Below are 18338 nucleotides of genomic sequence, written 5' to 3'. Positions count from 1 at the left end.
GAATTTTACGAAAAGGTTGAACATGAAGGGAATCATATTTCAAAAGGCATCTACAAAGGCCGAGTTTAAATTTTTTTTTTTTTAATTTTAGAATTTATTTATTAAAAGTGTATATTTGTAACAATAAAAAATTCGAATAAAGTATTTAATTTTTTATATGAGCAAAAAATTTGTGTTCCTTTAGGAGTTATTAAGTTTTTTTTTATTAAATCTTATTTTTGACAAGTGCCAATAGCTGAAAGTAACTTTGGTTGACACATATTAATGAATACAATGTTTGCCCTGAAATAAGAAACCTGAAWTTACTTTAAATAGAAAGGAAGACTATGCTGATTCATTACTAGGATAATACTGCTCCTACCTTAGCGTAAGCGCATGTAAGCTACTTTAACATACCAACTGTCAATAACAATATTATTTTTTTTTTTTGCTCCCAGTAAATAAATTACTATAGAGAGCGAGCTTTTTTTTCATTCACGTGTAAGCAAATTCCACACCCCACAGCGCCAATGACAAGAGAAAGAACTACAATAGCAATATAAATGCCAGCACCTCACTCAACTTCTAATGCAATTGGGTACGGTAACAGAGCATCACACAAGTTTTTTGCATTACACTATTTTTGAGAAACAAATGAATTAAAAAAATTACAATAAATATACATAAATATTTATTTTATAAATTTTATAAATTAAAAAATCAAAATTGTTTTGTGAGCCACTGTGTATATCTGTACATATGTACATACAAATGTAGGTATGTCGAATTGAGATTCCATTGCATGCGGTTGAAGTTTAGCGTGCATTGCCACAAACATCTCGGAGCAAGCAAACAGCAGCTGTCACAGAGAYGAAGCAATAACAGCAACAATCACAGTGACAACAGCAGGCACTGCACACGAAACGATTGGGTACATACACACATACCTCGCGATAAGGCATGCACACGCGTAATAAAGAGCTTTGAAAAGTGAAAATAAGCACAACAACACAATGCGTTCAAGTGGCAATTTTACAGCGCGCTTCTTTTCGCTTTATTTCTTGTTTTGCTTCCACTATTGTTTTTTATGACATTTTCGCTAATGCTTGACGGTGGGTCGCAGATCTGACAGAACCCATTAGGAAATTAAGTTGAGTTATTTAACCAAATTAAATTGCTTTGCACCGCTTTGAAATGGAAATGCCACATACATACATATATTTGTTTTTACTGTTATTAAAGATTGTGGCACAGTCTGCAATTGGAGAGTATGAATGATTTTTACACAGCAAAGCGCGCCTAATTGACCTTGAACCAAAACATCAACTTGAACTTAATAACTAAAGTGTAATAATGTTATTTAAAAAATGTTAACAGACTTAAATTGTGCTGGTGCTGTTAGCAGTTCATTAATTGACCATATGAACAAAACGAATTTTTAAGTTTCGAGTAACAAAAAATTTTTCAGTTTTTGAACAAGTTTTTACATAAACTAAGAAACTTTGTCATCTTTATTGGGGAAGACACCGCTTACGCAGTTATARCCGCGTATACAACAGCCCGCCTGTTGTTTTGCTGTCCGCCGCCAATTGTAGATTCCAAGTGTAGCTAGGTCCTTCTCTAGCTGGTCTTTCCAATGGAGTKGAGGTCTTCTTTGCTTCCGCGGGCGGCTATCCGTCGAATACTTTCCGAGCTGGAGTGTTTTCATCCATTCGGACGACAGGTGAGTTTAAAGCTTGACATTGAAGTATATTTTGAGAGTAGACATATGTAAGTAGATCCTACTAAACAAAAATCAATCATATTCAGAAATATATAGGCAGTCACTCAGTAATTCGGGTTATATCCTCCCAAGTTTGCGGGAGGGTTATATCCTCCCACGTTTGCACTAATTAAGTTACTGATGGCAATGAGAAATTGTAGAGTCCGTTCCCACGACAGTCGGGTCTACGAAAACCGGAACGGATCCGGATTTTTATCCGGCCAAGGACTGTCAACTCGGCAGAATTCTGCCGTTACAACAACAACAACAACAACAGAAATTGTAGAGTAAATGTACATATGTAGAGACTGAAGGCCTGCTTTCAGAATACTGACATCCAACGCAGCACATATATTTTTTTAGAAATTTTATTATTTTATTAACATTGCGTTATTACATCTGCTTCCTATGTATGTGATCTCTTCCCACCTAATGCATTTCCATTTTTTCATATACCTCCAAATAGAATTATTGGTATTAAATTAAAATAGTAWGCGTTCGAGCCACACAATAAATTGCTATAAAACAATGTGGTTGGCAAAATGCATTGAACAAGAAGCAGCACCAGCGCAACACTTCTCAACGATATCGCTGCCGCAGCATACAGAAAATTTTTAGCTGMCAACAAAAGATTAAAAAAAACCAACAAGTAATGAAGATCTAAATTCGGGTGTAACCGAGCATTTTATACTCTCGCAACTTGCAAGAAATAAAACCCAAGAAATTTATTATTTATATTATTTTAATCACAAAGAAACACGCTCTCTCATTTTCATTGAAACAACTCACATATTGGCCGATATACGAGGTATAAAGTCACACGGAAGTTTCAAAATCTTTATATGAGTTATATGGGGACTGAGGGGAGTATTGATATACASGGTTACTATTGTCAGGAAAGRATTATCTCTGARTTTCAATTGTATATTTCACACATTKAMCGATATTTTCTACAAAATCGGTAYTTAGAGGCTAGAACAGYTTTGGTTCGATTCAGACAATTTTTGACCATAAGATGGTACACTTTAAAGCACTATACGCTCAAAGTTTTATCCTGATATATCAATTCATTCTGCATTTATACACTGGACAGTAAATGTTTCAAATGGAATTTGTGGARTGGAAGTAGACGTGGCTGTGGTCCAATTTCGCTGTTTTCGCACATGATGCGCCTTGCTAGTGCGACCTATTGTGCCAAATTATACTTTTATATTTTAAGTTAGTTATGGTACTTTAATCATATTCGGTTAATGGCGTTTTGTGGTCGTGACAATGGTCCGATYACTCCCATCTACGAACTCTAACTTAGTTTTTGGCCAAGGAACTTGTGTACCAAGTTTAATCGAGATATCTCAATTTTTACCGAAGTTACAGCATGCAAGACGGACGGACGACGGACAGACAGTCACCCGGATGTCAACTCGTCTCGTCATTCTGATATTCTGATCATTTATATATATAACGTTATATCTATCTCAACAAGCTTTAGGTGAACAAAATTATTTTACACTGTAGCAACATGTTTCAAGAGTATAAAAAAAAATAAAAAAAAACACAAACTAGCAACAGCAACGATAAAACTGTTGAATGTGAATGATTCATGCCAAAACACTCCATCAGATGCACATATGTACAGATATACAATGTCTACATACAAAGTGTATTGAGATACATATGTACAGGTTATATATATGTATATTGAAACTGCATACAAATCCAGACGAACATTAAAAACGAAAATACAAATATGCATACGAATTGCTTACATATTTACAGTTACCAGCTTGAGCTGCAGCAACATGTGATTGTGCATGCATATGATTTTGACCGCACAATTTTATGAATGCATATACATATGTACATACACACATATGTGTTTCTTTTTAGTTTTTACATACTACGACAACTGTATATGAAGGAGTAATTATGTTTATATGTACTTACAATCCAAATGTTTCTTCTTGGGCCCGATGCACTCCTCTGTGGTGGCCTTGCACACTGACTTAGCCAGGCCTTGACCGGCCAAGCTATGCCGCGCTGCCAAGAGCCGATCGTTGATGGTCTGCCCTGCCATAGTCATGATGCTGCCGCTTTTTAATTTACTTTGCGCTTTGCTGGTGCTATCTTAGCAGATGTTCTAAGCTGAAGTTGGACTTGTAGTCAGTGCTGGAATCGTTATGGTGTTTTTGCTCACTGATTGACAACTATTATTACTGTTTGCTTAAACTTCCGTTATTTCCTTTTTTTACAATTTTTATTTATCACTTTTCGCTCTATTGGAGTTTTGGTTTACTGTCGAAGATGGGAATTGAATTAAATTGAGCTCAGATGGTTTGATATTTTTTTTTTTTTTTTGGGTTGAACTCATTGAGTGTTGAGTGACAATTTATATTTCATTTATAGCACGAGTATTGAGTAAATCTGTAGTTAGGCCATTAAAAATGTATGTGATTTTAGTTTATCGAAATAATTAAGTATTACTTTTTTATTTTATTTTATATTTTCGATCACTAATTTTCTTTATAGAAATAATGACAAAAAATATACTTGCATGCTTATACAAAACTTAATTTAAATGAAAATATGTAATAATTAATCTTTTTTTAACAGGTCTGTTTCACTTTAGATGAACATGTTACTTAATAATTAATTAAATTACAAACACGTTTCAGCTTTTTTTATTTAATTTAATTTTTTTTTTTTTATGGTAACAAATAATGCATTTTTGTTTTTTCATAACACATTTCCAAATGCTTTCTATAAACTAATAGGAACTCAGCATATACAAATACTTTACTAAAATGTTGATAATTTAAAATTTGTGATCCGATTGCGGCGTTTACGCTTCATTCKCTGATTACAAATAGCAATATTTGARTAAAAGGGCTACAAATACGTTCATTTTTTTAAATATTTTCTTATATGCATGATAGTCAAATATTTTAAARGGGCGTTATAGTACGTCATACATACATATACAGTCATGGGCAGAGAATTAATACACTTTGGGCATGTAATATTAGCATAGCAAAAATTGAGGACTTACTTACATACTTACTTATGTAAGAAAAAATTAATWTTATCCAATAACAAAAAATTATGTAGTTTTCTATTGCGGATTTTGGTCTGGGCATACATATGTATATACTACATATATAGATATATGTAGTACAATAGGCCACTTTTGGGCAAATTAAAAAAAATATATATTAGAAACGTTTAAAGTGTCATTACTCCTTTACAAAATTTGACAGCCTTTTCATCATCACAAATCATTATCCTTTAACTTTTTAACTCACATAGGAAGTTATTGCGATATTATTATTTGACAAAACTACAATTTGATTCGAATAATTTATTTTAAAGGGCTGATATTTTTCTGTCTATGAATGTGAACATAATATTTAAGTTCAAAATTTACCTAAAAGAAGATATATTCCTCTATTTTTGTTTGGAAGAATATATYATGTATTAATGACATTAAAAAACTAAGTCATTTACCGTATGCGAAGCGGGCGGAAAAAAGAGTACAATTTGTTTCTGAAATGAACCTGCAGTCTCATGCAGAAATGCAAGAAAATGGTTTGAGTTTGGAGATTTTTTGACAATTATGATACCAAAATTTAGTTAAAAGAAATATGTAAGGCACCTATTTTTTCCCCCCCACAGATTGCCTAATGTATGCCAACGAAATCAATAATTTAGAGYGTCGGACATACTGACGCCCCGTAAAAGAACAAAACCGCCCCTACATTTAAAATATAATGTACTAGCATACAGTCAACATATAGCGTAGTTATATGTACATATATACATATGTATCATCCTTGAAAAGAAATAAAATCTTCACTTCTGACTAAATTCGTACAACCACATATTTAGCTACCAACTTCACTACTTTATCAAAGGAGTAGGTTCCTCCCTCCAAAATTTTTCAAATTAACCACCCTCAACATCGCCTTGTAGAATACTTTCACAATGACTTTACTACAAGGCGCGTGAATAACTGTCGCAGTTCAAAGCGCTACGTTGACGTTGTTGAAAGCGTCAAATTTGACGCCGACGTTGGCAGTGGCGCCACAAAAATCAATGCCTGTCAGCTGCAGCTGCACCTGTGCTAGTTCGCAATTTCCAAAAGATAACTTCAAATGGAGTATATTTTTAACTTTTTTAAGAATGACGGTAATTAAAAGTTCATGGCACAAAAACTGCCAACAAGGCAGAATACTCATTATTGCAGAACATATTTAARCGAAGAAGTACCATATATTGTAATACCCACTAGATGTAGAGCTTTTGGTTGGCCACAATTCGATATAGCCACAGCCACGTACAACACGTACTTGCCTGCTCTTTAGGCCTTATTTGTTACCAGCGAAGATGAAGCACCGAAAACTCAAACGACCTAAGGCCATTAAAATTATTATTCTTGAATTTTTATTTGCACAACAATTTTCTTGCCACTACATTCATATCTGTCGATATACATACATCTATTTTTTCAACGTCGTTTCTACATTCCTTCTTTTACTGATTGTTAATCCACATTGACACTCACTTTTTATCTTTTCCAACCAACTGGTTTCGGCTTTTGCACAGCGCTTTAAATATTTATTTAATTTGCACCAACAAATTTCTTCCACTCAATATTTTATTTTATAATTGCTATTTGGCTATGAATTCGCAAGCAAACAAAGTTTAATCCTCGCAATTTTGYGTGAGTTTAAATTTTATTCTTTCGATTTTTCCAATTTGAGTTCCAACACCTCTCCACTATTTCTTTTAGCCGTGTATGTGTGATTCGTGTCAATCGTTTGGGAGAAAAAACTTTCTGGACGTCGATTTTGATTCCTCTGCTTACGCTGCTGCTGCCACTTCCAATTGGATTCTGTTTCATTTGACATTTATATTCGTAGGTATTGCCACCCGATATTTCTTTAACCGTAACAATATGTTTTATTTRGCCTGACAACTAATTTAATTTAGTAGACACGGTTTAATAAATGCAAAACAAGTAAAAGTATCTCATAGAGAACTGTAATATTAAAATGTATTAATCATTACATCTAATACATTAAAATTTCACGAACCTGAAACTCTGACCACCAGCTGTGTTTTCTTCGAATTGATAAGAACTCGAATATGGGTTGTCAAAATGAGCGGACGAATTCGCAGTGCTATCTGTGAAAAAGTAATTATTGTTATAAATTAGAAAATTCAAATAATTTTGAAAGACTCGTAGAAACATAATGTAAAATATCGCCTAATRGTAAATTCTGTTTTCAGATTTCACAGGCAACACAAATTGCTCATAATGTATACCATGAGTTGGAGGTACCGGCAAAACGTTCTGCAATACTACAATGGACTCCATCATCCAGTGACATAAGCAATGAGTTACTTCAAATAATACCAAACCTACAATATGAAAAATCCTTAATTAAAGCGGTGCACCTATTACCAGCTAATGGTAAAGCTTCAGCTCGTGTGGAATTTCAACTACAAATGCAGTCATTTGCAGAGTCGTTACTGCAGGAGGACAACAAACCTGTGCCACAAATAGGATCTCATGTGGTATTCGATTTTAGTTCTCCCAACATAGCCAAGCCATTCCATGTTGGTCACTTACGTTCGACAATCATTGGAAATGTACTTTCTAATTTACACCAGCATTTGGGTTATGAGGTAACACGCATCAACTATCTTGGCGATTGGGGTACTCAATTTGGTATGCTACATTTAGGCGTTCAAATGCTTGGTATAACAAATGAGCAGATGCGTGCTAAACCAATTGAAACACTATATTCCGCGTACGTAACTGCCAACACTTTAGCTAAAACAGAGCCCAGTATTATGGAGAAAGCAAGAGAATGCTTCACGAAGCTAGAAACTGGAGCTGACGCTGAATTGGCRCGACAGTGGCAAGAATATCGTAAGCACACCGTAACTGAATTAGAGCAGGTTTATGCGCGGTTGGGTGTACGTTTCGATCAATATGATTGGGAATCGCAGTACTCGCAACGAGAAATCGGCAATGTTTTAAAGCGCTTGCAAGAACATGCGCTTCTGCTAGATGAAAGCGATGGAAGAAAAGTTGTGGAAGTGGATGGAAGACGTATACCGGTGGTGAAAAGTGATGGTTCCAGCTTATATTTAACACGAGACATAGCAGCTGTGCTCGATCGGTTTCGGCGTTATAACTTTGAACGRATGTATTATGTGGTGGAAAATGGACAAGCGGATCATTTTAATGCGCTTTTTAAAACGACAGCCGCTCTGACAACCGACATACCGTTAGATAGTATGGTACATATAAAGTTCGGACGAATACACGGCATGAGCACGCGTAGCGGCAAAGTAGTGTTCTTGCGTGACGTGCTGAATGAAGCGCGTGATTTAATGCTTGAAAAGCAGTTGCAAAGTGCTAGTAAGTTCARAATATATCCACTCCCTAAACTTAATACTAATTTCTCTCACTTCACCTTTTATTTGCAAACGAGCAGCAACTAAAGTGGAATTGTCCAGTTCATCCAGTGATTACAAAACTGTTGCCGATATACTGGGTGTGTCGGCCGTCATCACAAATGATTTGAAACAACGCCGACAACGTGACTATGACTTCGATTGGAAAAAAGCATTACAAGTGAATGGCGACACGGGAATCAAACTGCAATACACACATTGCCGACTACATAGCTTGTTACAGAATCTAAAGCATGTTGATACCTCCAACTGTAAGGTGGATGTAGCGCAGTTATCGGAGCCTGAAGCACAAAGCCTATTACATGAAATAGCTCGATTTGACCAAGCTGTGTGGATGTCGAAGCAACAGCTAGAAGCATGCGTACTGGTGAACCACCTATTCACACTTTGGTAAAAATTTAAGCGTTGCTATTTAAATAACGTTGAAGAAACATTTTTTTTTAAACAATTTCAGCAACTCAACTAGTCGAGCTTTAAAACGCCTAAATATTAAAAATGAGGAAAGCCTTAGTAAACAACAAAACCGGTTGCTCCTATTCAGTGCCGCTAAACGTAACCTAAATACAGGCATGCGTATACTGGGATTACGTCCACTGGAACAAATGTAGTTTTCGTTAAGTTTTGCAAAATAATATTTTTTTTTTTTTTTGGAATTTTGTGTGTGTAAGCAAATTAATTTTTATTKTACTAATGATGCTTACAAATGTGCTTTCAAATATAGATTTTATTTAATATATAAATACACTTAAAATGTTTTGGGCTGGAGACAARTTTTTAACGCTTCTTCCATGTGTATTTACGACGCGCACCTTCCTGTCCATACTTCTTACGTTCACGACGGCGATAGTCACGCTGCAAAAGACCGGCTGCAACAAAAGGATTGTAAGAGGTCTAAAATTATATAAATAAGTCGACGGGWTTACATACCCAGCCGCATCGACTCCACCATTTCTTGATCCACGAAGCTGCGCAAACTCATTGCTATGCCCCAACGAATGGCACCCGCCTGACCAGAGGGCCCACCGCCTTTCACGTTGGCCTCGACGTCAACTTTTCCAAGCATCTCRGCAAAAATAAGCGGGAAAAGAACCTGAAAAAGATAGGGTGTACATTTATTAAATATTTGTTTTCAAATTGGCAGAAATACTATCTTTGTTGTAAAATGCTAAATATACTAATTTTACCAAAAAAAAAAAAAAAATTTAAATTTAAATAGAGATCCGACGAATTAGCAATACATAAACATTTAGTGTATGTTTGGCGAATATCTACTCGACGTCAAGAACTTTAGTTATTTTGTTAGAAGTCTGCCGTATCTGAGCCAACGAGTTTTGACAAACAATACGACGATGGTTCCTTGAACCACTTCATCGACGAAAGCAGGTGGTCCAGGGGTTTGGCCAACCATAGGGTAACACGATTCCCTGCTCGTCGAATAGTACAGGGTGGCTGATGAATTTTGCTACATTAAGAAACTCAAACAATTTTTTTTTTTCAGTGTATGGAATTCATTTTTCTTTTATTCATGTTAAAGCTCATTCAATTTTATTAAATATAGCTTAATTAGTTTTAAAAATAATGGAATTTAAATGCTCCCCCTGATCGTTGATGCATGTGCGGCATCTTACCAAAAAGTTGTTCATTACTGCTTGGAGAGTTGAGACAGGAATAGCCGCAATTGTTTCTCGAAGGGATTGCATTAGTTCATTCAAATTTGTTGGTTTTGCTTTGTAGACTTCCTGCTTGCAATAGCCCCACAAGAAAAAGTCARGTGCAGTAAGGTCAGGCGACCTGGGTGGAGTTTCTGGATATCAGCTTATTGGGAAATTTTCATCGCAATTCTGTCATAACAGTTTGGGCTATGTGATGAGCTGCACCATCTTGCTGAAACCACACAGAGCTGAAAGAAATTCTCATTCGGCGTAATTCTGGATAGAAAAAATCTCTCAACATGCTCAAGTAACGGTCTYCAGTAACCGTAACGGTGTGACCGTTTTCTGCGAAGAAGTAGGTCCCGACAATGCAGCGTGATGAAACTGCACATCACACTGTGACACGAAGTGGATGCAATTCCGTTTCATGGAGTATCTGTGGGTTGGAAGCACTCCATATTCGACAATTTTGTTTGTTTATGTTGCCGTTTAAATCGAAATGAACCTCGTCAGACATGAAAAGACAGTTCAACATGTTTCCATCCTCTTTCTGCATTTCAAGCATCTTCTGGCAAAATTCCAAGCGAATCGGCAGGTCTGCAGCATTCAGTTTGTTGGCCATTTGAATTTTATATGGGAATAAGTCCAAATCTTTGTGCATAATTGACTTTAATGACTGTCTGCTTGCACCCATTTGAGCAGATAAGCTTCTTATCGCAACATGTGGATTGTTTTGTATGGCAACAGCTACAGCAGCGATTGTTTGATCCGCTCGAACTGAAGGGTTTCGATGGTAAGGTCTTCTGCTGACTGTCCCATGCTTGGCAAAATTGTTTACAAGTCTCATTATAGTCCATCTGCTTGGAGGATTGCCGCCAAACGTGCGCAATCTCTCTTTATCTCTTTGAACCGAAACTTCGGACTCCAGTGCGTGATAGGGGCGAACAATCCAAATTCTTGTTTCAGTGTCCCAGTTATCCATTTTTGTTAAATGTAAAAGTCAATCTGCAAAATAAAAAAAAATTAACCAGATTCATTAAATAGAAAAAAGGTTATTTAATTTTTTTTTTGGTAGCGGCTTTCATCAGCCACCCTGTACAAGGGCTAAAGTAGCTTGTGCATCTCTTCGAGTTTGAAGAGACATGACCAACGAATTTGATTTCAAGATCTGATAAGCTTGATTTGTAGAGCTTAATATGTCGCGCTAAAATAGCATACCCACTGGGTGTATGGTTGTCGTGTACAAGCGGAGGTTGCTGCAGCTACAGTACCCGCGTGAGCGGTTGTTGCCATTAGAGCGGGATGAAGTTAGTGGTTGAAATGATAGATAGATAGGAAAATTGAGGCTCTGGACTGCGACTTGCGTTCCATTGTGCTTTTTCCTATATCACATATGGTCACAAAGGTCCTAAGCAATTCAAAGARCTTGTTGGGCGCGCCTGAGGTCATATAATCCCTGTCCACGTAAATARAACCTAGGGCCTTGAGACTGATKCCGCAAATTGCTGKSAAATYCTGAATCAGGYGTTCTGGAGTTTCCTATTTATTGCRCAAGAGGCAAYGTCCATGTTAGACMAATGCTTCCTRAGCCTACAGTGCTCTGTATAGARCGCGACAAGAAGGCGGAATTTGTCTAGGGGAGATTGCTTATTTCCTCAAAAGGTTACGAGGTTGTAGCCTTACAACTGAACTGTTGCGACTGATAGTCATGATACCTAGTTGAGCTCCTTAGGACCGTAGAGGTGCTTTTTTCGCCACTAGATGGTTGCACAACAGTAGAGTCTAATCCTATCCTGTGAGTGCTTAGCGTGTTTGGGCAGGTCTTCAGATGGTTCCAATCATTATTTGTTTGTATGAGTTATAGAACTTTTAACAAAATTCACTTAAGTGCACAAGTGAGAGCCATCCAATTTCTAAAAAGAAAACTTAGATGTGTGAAAATGACGGGAAAATTGTTGTGATGCAAAGATATATGAACACTCGTGTTGTTGTTGTGAAATATATAAACAAACACGCTCCCAGGTCAGTTGAGTTTGGAACAAAGGCAGACAGACTCACAATGAACACGAACAACCACAAAATTCAGAACAATTACAAACAAGTACAATTAATCATCGACAGACTGYCGCTTTTGCTCAAATCTGATTTTTTGATTTACATTGCATATACTGCACACTAGTAATACATTCGCGCCTAGAAAGTCGAAATAGTATTTCAYTTGACCGATTAAATGCCAAATAATGAAAAATTCAATTTCATGGCAATGTGAAAATTCGTAATTTCCATAACAATASAATTTCCTGTGCCAGCATTTACATATATTGCCTTTGCTTACACTCACATATACCTAGAAACCTCACTGAAATTGCCGATGCAATTACACRAGTCGCCAAATAAATAGTTAGCTACTCTGTGGCCACCAAATAAGAACCAAAAATATGGAAAAATACATTAACTGGAAATTCCAAGTGTAGTCAGGTTCGTCTCCACCTGGTCTTTTCAACGGAGTGGAGGTCGTCTTCTTCCTCCGCTTCCACCGGCGGGTACTGAGACGAATACTCTCCGAGCTGAAGTGTTTTCAGCCATACGGACAACATGACCTAGCCGGCGTTGTTGYTGGTGTTGTTGTAGCGGCCAGCGTAGCCGCAGTCTCGTGATTCGCTGAACTACATATGTCAATGTAGTCGTATAACTCGTACAGCYCAATCTCTCGAAAACCATTAATGCCGGCTCATCAGATTTTGGTATTGCCCATGCCTCTGCAGCATGTAGCAGAACGGGGATGATGAGTGAATTGTTCGTTGAGAGAGGACTTTATTTCTCAATTGCCTACTCTGTTGGCAACAGTTATTCTGCGTTGGATTTCGAGGCTGACGTAGTTGTTGGTGTTAATAATGGCTCCAAAGTAGACGAAATTATCTACGACAAGTCGATGACTGGTTGTTTAATGACAGGAGATATTTTGTTCACTACCAGACCAGTTTGCTTCGCTTCATATTCAGCTCTGATACTCGAAGTATTTTCTCCAGCAGTAGATTGAAAAAGTCGCACGACAAGGAGTCCCTTGTCTGAATCCATTGTTTGGTATTAAACAGCTCTGACACGTCCTTCCCGACCCTGACGGAGATTTCGGTGTTGCTTAACGTCAACGTGTACAGCCGTATTAGTCTTGCGGAGATACCGAATTCAGACATCGCAGCATAAAGGCAACTCCTTTCCGTGCTGTCAAAMGCAAGACGAAGAGGTGGTGTGTGTCAATCTTCTTTTCACAGATCTTTTCCAAGATTTTGCGCATGGTGAGTATTTGGTCAGTTGTTGATTTTCCAAGTTACTAGATGACCTCTGGTGGTTCTACAAAGTCATGTTCCGGTCTTTTGTTAGTTGCCGCATCTGTTCGTAGAATTTTCGTGCTCACACATTTCAGCCTCTCTTTTGTATCTGCAAATGCGTCCCGCTTCCTTCTTCACTTTTATGAGGACATCAASCGGCTGGGCAGCGGCGCCTTCCCAATTAAGGGACCGGAAATTCCAGTTGCTTGCCCTTAAATTGTAATCCTTCATACGTTTGTCATGGTCGTCATTAAAATGGGGGTCTCTCGATCGAGGCTGTTGTTTGTATTTTATCGGGGGCGTTTTTTACATAGCGGATCCCAAATCCAGCGCACAGGGGATGTTCTTTGGCTACCCAGAGTATACTTGGTCAAAGACTGGAAGTCGTGAGCTGTTTGAGCCATGTGTAAAAGAATAGTTTCTGGCCACTCCGAAGTGAATGGCGCTCAGAAAACTTTCCTCACTTGCGTGAACTTCAACACATGAATAAATCTTCCCTATTCCTTGTTCTACATCTCTAAAATAATAAATGCATTTTGYTTGTTTCAATTTGTTTTATTTGCAATAAAATTACTAAATCTCTTTATAATGCGTACTTTTAAATAAAACCTTTAAAAACAACTATTGTAAGTTATTTTTTCATTACTTGCTTTGCTCCAGTTTCACATCATTGTTTCATTTTATCTACATTTATCGAATAATATTTGTTTGCCCGATTTCTACATTTCTAGTGGACATCTATAATTAGGCATTAGGCTTAGATTAGCATGGAAGTGTACACATTTTTTGGTCGAGTATCGTCATTTACATACTCCTACACTTATCTACACAGGCGGCATACAGTTATGTACACATGTAAATGTTTCGCTTCAACGGTTATACAACATTTTAAACAATCGAACAGAGAATCAAATGCAAAAAAAAGTTAAACAACTTCGAGGAAATAAATGTACTCCCATTCTATGCCAAAGCAAGTGTTTGTGAACAGTAATTACTTTTTGTTGCGTTGAATACACAAACGGTAATTAAATATTACTCATACGTACGGGAGAACTGAACCAATGGAAGGCAAGTGCCAAGCATCGATGAATAGTAAAAAGAAAAATGTATAAATTCCGACCAAATCCGCCAATGTCAGCAACCAAGCTTCGCCAATACCGCTTACTAAAATCCAACTGGCTGGTGACAAGTAATCATTACATTTGCACTTACATACATACATATATRTATGTTTGTGGTTATAAACAATGCCGTAGCYGTTAAACGGCATTCTTCCAACAACACAGTGTAGACTTATGCAAATCAATTATCATTTTTAGCATTGTAATAAAATATTACATAAATGCTGGCGCAGCTCTGGGAAATTCTTATGCTGCACTGGTGYGTTGCGATGAACTGGAACTGGTAGTACCACAACTGCTTGACCGGCAATACTGCCGCGATATTCATAAGAAATGCAAAGAACTTTGAATCCGATTGTTTGTGATGGAATAAGTGACCCAACACTTTTTCAAAACACTTGATTATACTCTTTTAAGTGTTTCTAGAAAACATAAGTAGAATGTGGTCGAAGGAAAGCATGCCCGGCGATTTGAATTCAAGTAAGCTTTGTGAAAGATTAAAGCCCACCGTCCACAAACGTATTGGACCTTATCAGTGTAATTTTAGAGCTAGAAAAGCAACAACTGGTTAGATATTCACCAGACTCGAAATTTTGGAAAAGCCCCGTGAAAGAAGAATCGCCACACACCATCTYTTCATCGATTTTAAGACTGTATTTGACAGCACGAAATGTCGCTGCTGAAATTGGTATCCCCGCAAAACTTTTACGAGCCGTTCGATACCAAACCCTATCATGCGCCTTCTTCAAGCTACTGCTAGTGTACTTAATTCGAGCTGCAGAGCTGAATCGGGAATGCACAAYATTTTATAAGAGTGTACAGCTGCTGCACATTTGCACAAACATAACTTGGAAATAGCAACGGTGCTTTCGTTGCATATTTTCTTAAGTGAAACCAGATAAATCCAACTTAACAAGGGCGGGCAACTAAGCTAAGTACACAGTAGATACAAAATAGATGAATTTAGGAACARCAAAAATTGGCTTTGCCGCCACAATAATCAATCAACAAGACAAATGGAAGGCTGCACTAAATGGCGAGGCGCACAAAAGCAATAAAAAGAACATTTAATAAACGGTTGTTAAGAAAAGYACTACTGCTAAATCATTTCTATGCTTAAAACAAAACAAATTTTTGTTTTTGTTGCACTGGATTGTGATTTGAAACCAAATTTCAATGATTCTTAGATAAAAGGTGATCCATTTCGAGGTTTCCTACATTTCAAAGAAAACACACAGAAACTTCAAATGTAATGGAGAATGTTTATTATCATTCGAAGCAAATTCTTTGGCATTTATTTTTTGAACATTATCTCTCTCTAAGGTTGGTTGCGGCTACGCCTCAGACGATCCATCCGTTGAGCCYAAATTTTCGATGACTCGTTCGAGCATTTCGGCTGGTAACTGGCTTATGRCACGGATGACATTTTGCTCCAAGGCTTGAATCGAAGCGAGATTRTCTACATAGACTTTAGATTTTACATATCCCCACAGAAAAAGTYTAACCGTGTGACAGCACACGATATTCGTGGCCAACCTACCAGCCTAAAACGTGAAAYTATCTGCTCAACGAAGTATTCTYTCAACAAATCCATTRATTGATGCGATGTGTGGGAAGTGGCGCCGTCTTTGTCAAACAAAATATCGCCGAGATCATGAGYTTCAATTTCAGGCATGAGACAGTCGGTTATCATAGCGCGTTAACGTTCGCCATTGACGGTTATGTTCTCACCGGCATCATTTTTGAAGAAATACGATATATGACCGATAAGTTCACCTGCTCACAAACCTTTTGAATCTCTTCAGGTTGCTCTACGTCCCAAATGCGAYAATTTTGCTTGTAGCGTTTTCGCTTAAGAAAGTAGAGCGGAGTTCCTTCACAAGCTGYATTTTGTATGCTTGAATTTAAAACCTCCGCATATTCAACAGGAAGCGACCTACAGTTATATGGAGTAGCCAAGGGAATTTTTTTTTCGACATTAAATGTTCGAATTTTGTGACACGATATTGGTTAAAAACTCTCGAAGGATCAATGCGACGGTGCATTCTCGTGGTGCAAAAACCCAAAGCTATCGCCCCATAATTTCGGCCTGTTTTAACGAATAGCTTCACGCAAACCACGCATAACACTCAAATACTATTCATTATTGACAGTTTGGCCTGTTGGGAAAAATTCGGAGTGCACATACATTAATAATCGAATTAAACTGTCAACATAACCTTGATTTTTGACCTGCTTTGACGTGGTGTTTTCGACTCCGGCTCAACTTTGCCACTATATTCGGCCGATTCAACGTTTGTTACAGAGTCGTAAGCATAGATCCAAGACKCAACGCCAGTAATATCACGTTTCATGACATCATGGTAGTCTGAAAACACTATTTCACTTTTCTTCAACCCAAATGATCTTTCAAAATTGTTTTCTCTGATCCTTTCGATATTCCAACGTTGCCAGTAAGATCTATAACTACTTCATCGTTGACCGCCAAGCACCAATTCCTTTTTTATTGACATCTTGATCATCGGTTGATGTTGACAGCCGTTCTGGACGTGGTTCGTCGTCAACGCGTTCTCGACAGTATTTGAATAAATTTTACCAATCAAAAACACTTGCTTGCAACCAAAAATTATTACCGAAGTCATTTTCCAACATTCTGAACGTGTCGGCATCAGAAATTTGATTCCGCACACAAAATTTAACGGAACTTCTTTGTTGAGTAATTTCACTCATCGTAAAAGTCGCCGAATGCACTTTATGTGCTTCAGAAAGACAAGCGTATATCAAACACTAGTGATTATTTTTATGTGACATTTGGCACATATGTCACTGGCAGTCATGCCAACCTCGCGCGAAACTTAAATTAAAAAGTCTTACTATTTCTTTCCTACAATATGAAATGCTGTAAAAATAAATCAAACTTTGCTAAAATGTGCCGAAATATTTCGCATTCTACATTGCCATACTTTTGCCCGCTAATTTCGCTGTAGTTAATACTCGAATCTCAAGCGTGAAAATATGCCAAAGCAGCGATTTTGCTAGATGTCGCTGATCAATTAATTGCAATGCATACTAATATGGAAAAAAGAAGTGTGAATAGTGCGAATTTGGCAATCAAATTTGTTAAATGTTGTTGCCTACCCAAACATTGTTGATAACCAAGTATGTATGTACATATGTGTTTCAAGCGAACAATAAAACAATCCGGCCAGCACACTTAAATACACAAATCTTATTAAGCCAATTAATCAATGACAATAATTGAGAAGAATAAAAAAAATGTTAAAAGGGGAAAACCGGCAAAACTGTTCATCTATAAAATATCAACATAAACGAAACTCGTGTCTGGGTCATAAACTGGCGATGAAATTCGAGAAGCTGGTCATAATGAGCATTGGCAATATAATGGCTATCTTCATCAAACGGAAAGTTGTTGGTAGCTAGTTCACACATACACCCATGTGATTGCTGTACGCAGTCGCAAAGCATAAAACTAGTTAGGAAATATACTAGTTAGGAAATATACTAGTTTACAACTAGAAATACCGGACTAAAATCGAACTAGTCAGAAAACAGCTGACTCAAGGCAATGAAAGAAATTTTAATTAATTAATAATTATATTTCAGAAAACAAAATTCGATTAATTTGTTCCGAACAAATTCTGACAATAGACATCTTAAAGGGTTATATAGAATTTTCGAGAAATGGTTTTTTTTAAATTTTATTTTCTTAATGTACATATATTTAAGAATACAAAATGCAAAATACGATAGAAAATTTTATATCGTTCCGGTGAATATTTTCAAAGTTGCATGCAAACTTGAAAAATGCGTTTCAAAGTGCTTRTTAGTATAAGGGCAAACTGTAAAAAGTCGGTGACCAACATTACTCGAAAATGGCTAAACCGATTATTTTTAGTAATRCTAAGTTTTAAAATACAGTTAAAAACAAGTAAGGAAGGGCTAAGTTCGGGTGTCACCGAACATTTTATACTCTCGCATGATAAAGTGATAA

At 37.0% G+C, this 18338-nt stretch overlaps 3 protein-coding genes across 24 annotated transcripts in view; 1 reads left to right on the top strand and 2 right to left on the bottom strand.

Annotated features, from left to right (window-relative positions):
- LOC108976501 (phosphatidylinositol-binding clathrin assembly protein LAP) overlaps positions 1–6602 on the bottom strand; it is a 52075-nt gene extending 45473 nt beyond the window's left edge. For 5 of the 22 annotated variants that reach the window (XM_018945634.1, XM_018945645.1, XM_018945643.1 and 2 more), the window contains exons 1-2: positions 6233–6598; positions 3686–4162 (exon numbers count right to left, since the gene is read on the bottom strand). In XM_018945634.1, the coding sequence (XP_018801179.1) occupies positions 3686–3821 (136 nt within the window). In that variant the 5' untranslated portion in view covers positions 3822–4162; positions 6233–6598. Of the gene's footprint in view, positions 1–3685; positions 4163–6004; positions 6043–6232 lie in introns of those variants that run through there. The other 17 variants (XM_018945649.1, XM_018945650.1, XM_018945652.1 and 14 more) reach the window with 12 other exon arrangements.
- A 255-nt stretch (positions 6603–6857) lies between these two features.
- On the top strand, positions 6858–8964 carry LOC108976499 (probable arginine--tRNA ligase, mitochondrial). Its single transcript, XM_018945632.1, has 4 exons — positions 6858–6932; positions 7028–8168; positions 8245–8614; positions 8679–8964. Exons 1-4 carry the CDS (start codon positions 6897–6899, stop codon positions 8830–8832), a joined length of 1701 nt encoding a protein of 566 aa, XP_018801177.1. The 5' UTR covers positions 6858–6896; the 3' UTR covers positions 8833–8964.
- The window catches only part of LOC108976500 (28S ribosomal protein S9, mitochondrial), a 41166-nt gene continuing 31705 nt past the window's right edge, over positions 8878–18338 (bottom strand). Inside the window, exons 7-8 of the mRNA XM_018945633.1 lie at positions 9152–9314; positions 8878–9090 (exon numbers count right to left, since the gene is read on the bottom strand). Coding sequence (XP_018801178.1) covers positions 8999–9090; positions 9152–9314 — 255 coding nt within the window. The 3' untranslated portion in view covers positions 8878–8998. The remainder of the gene's footprint in view (positions 9091–9151; positions 9315–18338) is intronic.

This window comes from Bactrocera latifrons, unplaced genomic scaffold (genome assembly GCF_001853355.1).
Source record: "Bactrocera latifrons isolate USDA-ARS-PBARC rearing strain unplaced genomic scaffold, ASM185335v1 scaffold_77, whole genome shotgun sequence".
NCBI lineage: Eukaryota > Metazoa > Arthropoda > Insecta > Diptera > Tephritidae > Bactrocera > Bactrocera latifrons.
The sequence above is the reverse complement of the archived record's forward strand: the minus strand, read 5'-3'. Positions and strand labels throughout refer to the sequence as shown.